Source organism: Crocuta crocuta, unplaced genomic scaffold (assembly GCF_008692635.1).
Source record: "Crocuta crocuta isolate KB4526 unplaced genomic scaffold, BGI_CrCroc_1.0 scaffold70, whole genome shotgun sequence".
Taxonomy (NCBI): Eukaryota; Metazoa; Chordata; class Mammalia; order Carnivora; family Hyaenidae; genus Crocuta; species Crocuta crocuta.
The window spans coordinates 6,471,914-6,476,862 of record NW_027528417.1 but is presented as its reverse complement, the minus strand read 5'-3'; the positions used below and the strand labels follow the sequence as shown (position 1 = coordinate 6,476,862).

Sequence of the window (4,949 nt, the reverse complement as noted above, 5' to 3'; positions counted from 1 at the left end):
CACCAGCACCCTGACCTTGCAGCCTGATATTGCCGGGGTGGGAGGGGCCACTGTACCACTCCATCCCCCGGGCATCCCCCACTGTGCAGGTGGTAGGCGGGTAGGGAAGTCAGCAGAGGAGGGAGAAAAGTAGAACAGTCTTAGCCCTGCTGGGGGAGGGCGTATTCCCATCTAAAGGGAAGAGAGCTGGGGAGGGACACCAAGGGGCACGTGATGAACCTGGCAAGGAAGGAAGGCAGTCACCGGCTTGTGCACACATGGCCGCCTCATCAGCACCTCGCAGGGATTTGGGCAGGGCTGGGGTCAGCACTGAGAGTGCAGCCCGCTCTTCAGCACCAGCCCGTCTTCCTTGGCCACGTCTTCAGGGAACTCTTGAACCCCGCAACACAGACTATGTGGCACCCAGAAGCTGGCAGTGTGCGGTTAGTTCAGCCTCCTGTCCTCAGCTCTACGCTCCATATGTGCGCGATATATCTTAGAAGTGAGTGCCCAACCCCGGGCTGCCCTGTGACCCAGGAAGGAGTGTGTCATACGCTGTAAAGGTAGGAGCCAGTATCTCGGCATCACCACAGTGAGGCTGATGCTCGGCAGAATGAGGGCCACGGGGAGGGTTCATCCCACAGTTGACTCCCCCCCCCCCCCAACAAACACCCATGCCCTGCACTTGAGAGGTGGTGGCGGGGGCGGGGTGGGGCTTACAAGTTGTTACTCTTATCTGAACTCTTAATGCCAAGTGACCAAAGAATTACATGGGACTAAGAAGAAAGTTGCCCTCAGGCATCCATCCTTCAGGCGAGCCTGTTTTTTACAACGGCTCACTGCGCATGCCAGTGCCAGAGCTTGGTGTGTGGTCTGGCCATTGTCCCCAGAGCTGAGGAGGTGGCCCAAGTTTCTGGGAGCCACAGTCCCCTGAGCTTCGGCTGCTCTCCAGTCCTAGGGAGAAGGATCCACCTCCTAAGGGGTACCTGGCCTTCGCTAGGCACGCAGGGCATGGAAATGGGGCCTCGCGTTTCCTGGCGGTTTGTTTTCACAACCACAGGGTTCTCTGAATTCTGCTTCTTGGGGTTTGGGGTTTGGATTTAATTTGAAGACAAATACAGGGTTGGAGCGTTGATGAGAACAGTCTGTGGAGAAGGGATGCCATCTCCCAGACTACCCTGGTCCTTCTTATAAGTTTAAGCCAAATAGGTAGGTTATCCGTGGTTTCCGTGCAGTGAGGGGGAAGGACAGGCTGGCTTGCCCCGGGGGTGGGGCGCCTCCTTGCCCTCCTGGGACCCTGTGGTATAAGGTGTGGACAGTAGACTCCGTGGGCTGGGCCACAGGCCTGTCAGACTGCTGTGAGAACCCTGTGGCATCTGTCCCCAGGGACCTGGCCTTGTGTGTGATGAAGCCACTCCGAGCAGATGCGTGCCATGGAAGGCCCGGGAGAGCCACTGGGTGGATGAGAATTGAGGGGGAGCACCTGAGAGCCCGTCCTCTCCTTTTGCGGGACCCTTCATCCAGCCCGGGACTCCATGTGCCTTTAGGCCAAAGCCAGCACATCCTCAGAGCTGGACCCAAATGTGGACTAAATGTGTCAAAACATAGCCCAGTGCTCCACAAAGCTGGTCACCTCTCCTGTACCCCCGCCCAACGCTCCAGCAACTGAAATGTCTACCCTAGGCAGACCCTGACCTTGGGCTGGGGAGGTTGCTGCTCTGAAGGTGTCTTATTTGGGCTTTATTCAGACGGCCAACCAGAAAAGGTCTTATGTTGAACCAAGAATGTGTGGACGCCGTGTTCTCAGTTCTGACGTGGCTCTGTCAGAGGTTGGTGTACCCTCCTTGCCAGTCACCGGGCCCTCCGGGCCGCTCTGGTGAGCAGGGTGGACGGCAGGACTCCAGCAGGCTAGCCTTGACTCAGCTGTGATCAGGCTGAGTTCAGACACGTTCTTGCCATCCCTTGGGATGTCTGATGCATGGAGCAGGAGTGCATGGCACCGTCCCCTGACCGCACCCCATCTGCTGCGACCCACCTCTCACACAGCACCCCGACCCCCGGTTATTTGGCAAGAACCCTATTTCTGTGTAGTCCAGAGTCTGCCATGGACTAATTTTATACTTCAAGGCAGTGCTATCGGTCATTCTTTTCCTTGCTAACGGTTGTTAAGGCACAGGCTTAAATGGGTCTCATTTAACAAACCTTCCGGTTGCAACTCATAATTGCACATGCACACTTGGGGGTGGGGGGGTCAGGAGCCCAAAGCCTCCTGGCTGAGTGGCCGGGAAGTGGCGATGTGGAGCAGGGAGAGCAGCGTGCGGGGCAGGTCGGGATCTTTGCCCTGCGCACAGGTCAGCTGCGGTTAGGCTGGGGGCAGGGCCTGGCTGCCGTCCGACTTGCCCTCGCGGCCCAGGGTCAGTGCACACGGCTGATGGTCAGATGGCGGGCGCAGGTCAGGCCTAGCTTAGGGGTGCCGACGTGGCCAGTGCTGAGCCCCTCTGGGACTGTGGGCTGAGGCCCGGAGACCAAGTGTCCCGTTTCTGCTCCTCAAGGTGATGCACAGGGGCGCTTGTACGAAGCGGCTGGCCCAGCGGATACTCAAGTACAGGAGGGGCCAGCCCTTGGAAGTGGGGTTATTTTACCCTGGAGACGTGTAAGTGTTTCTACTTTGCTTTTTCTCACAGTTCGTCCGCTGACGGCATGGTGGCTTCCTTGGCCCTGGAAATCCTGCAGCTGTTGGACGCCAGGCAAGAAGGCACTTAGCACAAGCCAGCTCTGCAGCCAGGTACTCAGCCACACACAGTCACCACACCACCACCTGTAGCTCTATTTGGACCTAATAAAGTCGGCTGAACCCAGAACCTTGCGGCCGAGGTGTTCTCACGGCCTCCGGGCCCTAGGAGACACCCACTGAGAAGGGAGTGGTTCCTTCACTCTTGTGCGATGCATCCGGGACCCCCGGCTTGCTAGCTGTTCTGAGGCTGCTCTTGCCCCCGTGTGGGCTGGGGAGGCGTCCTCTGCAGCCTGTGCTCAGACAGTTGATGAGAAGCCCTCGGCCTCGGCCCGTGGCATCTGTGAGCAGCTCTCTCCTCCGGAGAGTTAAGAGACAGGACTGGGCATGAATGCTCTCCCAGCCACAGCTCCAGAGCAGGGCTTTGCAAGCTAGTTTTAGGCTCTGGTCTTCCTCCTGCTTTTACAGAACCCTGGGGTGGACAGGCAAGGCTCCACCAACAGGCAGGCGGTGAAAAGCGCGTTAAAGAATGCAAAAAACTTGAGGGACCCTGGCCTCTTTGAAGGTCTGCCCATCTGGATGTCATGATGGTGGGGAGGGGGGAATGGTTGTACTTTGATGGCAACTCCTACTGATTCCCCCCCCCAACTTATCATTGGAACCTTTCCAGCTTCTCCCTAGTTTCCTCACAAGTAGGCCCTTAAAGCTAGGGGAGAATCCGGCCTGTGAAAGTATCTGGTGGACGCTGCAGGAACGTGCTGGGGCTGTGGTACTGAGGTAGGCGTCCTCTTGAACCTGGACTGGAAGATCGGGGTGAGTCCCGGGCAGCTCGAAGCAGGTGAGCAAGTCGAGGCCCTCCCTCGTGGAGCCTGCTTTCCCAGCTGCAGAATGAAAGGGCGAGTCTAGACTAGATCAATAGCTGCTACCCCCACCCCCGCCCCAGCTTCCGCGTCTTCTTAGAGGGGATTCGCCCCACTAGCCAGTCTCACGCCCAGCTGGGATTTTGCCCCGGACAGCAACCACAGTGCAGGCCGAACGGGTAGGACAAGCTCAAGCGGTAGCCACGTGGGCACACAGGTGGCCCTGTCTACTGCATCACGGGAAGCTGGCCACGCGGCCACCAACAGCCCCACTTTGCCCCGGTGACCTGGGTGGTTTGCCGAGCTTCCATGCAGGCTGGTAATGAAGACACAGCTCTGTGCCCAACTCCATCAAAAGCATAGGTCTGTTACCTGGTTTAATCGCCACCACCACTTACAAAGCTGGCCGCCTCCGCTTCCTTTCCTGAGAGAAAACAGACTCCGAGGAGCCCTGCCCAAGGCCCCAGAGTCTGCACTAACTCAGGACCCTGACTCCAGGGTCACAGCCACTGGGGTACCCGAGTCTGGCTGTGAGTAGCTGGGGTGCGCGAGCAGCCAGCCCAGAAGGCAGTCTCCTTTCTGCTCTCCCAGCCTACTTACTGCCCGTGGGGAGGAGGCCCCAGGCCATGTGCCCAGCCCCAGGCGGTGTGCCCATGTGGCCCTGACCCCACTGATCTGGCCTATGCTCCTGGCGTGGGGCTCGGCCCCTAGGCAGTCAAGAAAGAGGCCTGGCCTCAGCGCCAGCAGCCTGGCAACAGGCACAGGTCTCCCTATTTTCCCAGGAAACAAATCTGCTCTCCCTTCGTTTGGTTCTTGGGGGAACTGCCTGGGAGTTGTGTGCCTGGAGTCTTCCCAGAAAGTTTTCAGGGCACTGGAAGATTCCTCTTCACCCTTTTAGTTGAGCAGGGAGGAGTCTTCGCCGTTTGAGGTAAAACGAAGTCGTAACGTCGCAGAACGGTTTCGGGGAGCTGCACCTTCGTTGGCCCGGAGCCGCTCGGCACTGCCGTTTTCAGGAAAGGGCCGCGCAGGCAGAGGGAGCACAGGCAGGGCTGCTGCTCTGCGTCGGGCGCTCACCCGGGGGCCGGGGCACGAGCCCGACCCCGTGCCAAGCGTCACACGGACGTGAGGCCGTCCCCCTGGAGTCGGCGGATCCTATTCTCCTCGTAAAGGTGCCAAGTGGACAGCAGCAGCCCTGCTCCCACCAAGCTCGGTGCAGGGGACTGAACAGGCTCAGCTGGGGGGGCGGGAGGCCGGACCCTTCCCAGCGCTCCCGGCGAGGCGCCTCCTCCCCCCGCATCTGGCTTGGCAGGCTGGCCCCGGTTCTGAGGGAAGAGAAGGCCCCCGGCTCCCGGCCCCTTGGAGCTCTCGGGATGCCAGCG

General features: G+C 59.5%; 1 protein-coding gene across 1 annotated transcript in view; it reads left to right on the top strand.

The window, feature by feature from the left end:
* The window catches only part of ULK4 (unc-51 like kinase 4), a 540,134-nt gene extending 537,294 nt beyond the window's left edge, over positions 1 to 2,840 (top strand). The window contains exon 36 of the mRNA XM_077754339.1: positions 2,664 to 2,840. Coding sequence (XP_077610465.1) covers positions 2,664 to 2,742 — 79 coding nt within the window. The 3' untranslated portion in view covers positions 2,743 to 2,840. The remainder of the gene's footprint in view (positions 1 to 2,663) is intronic.
* The last annotated feature ends 2,109 nt before the right edge of the window (positions 2,841 to 4,949 follow it).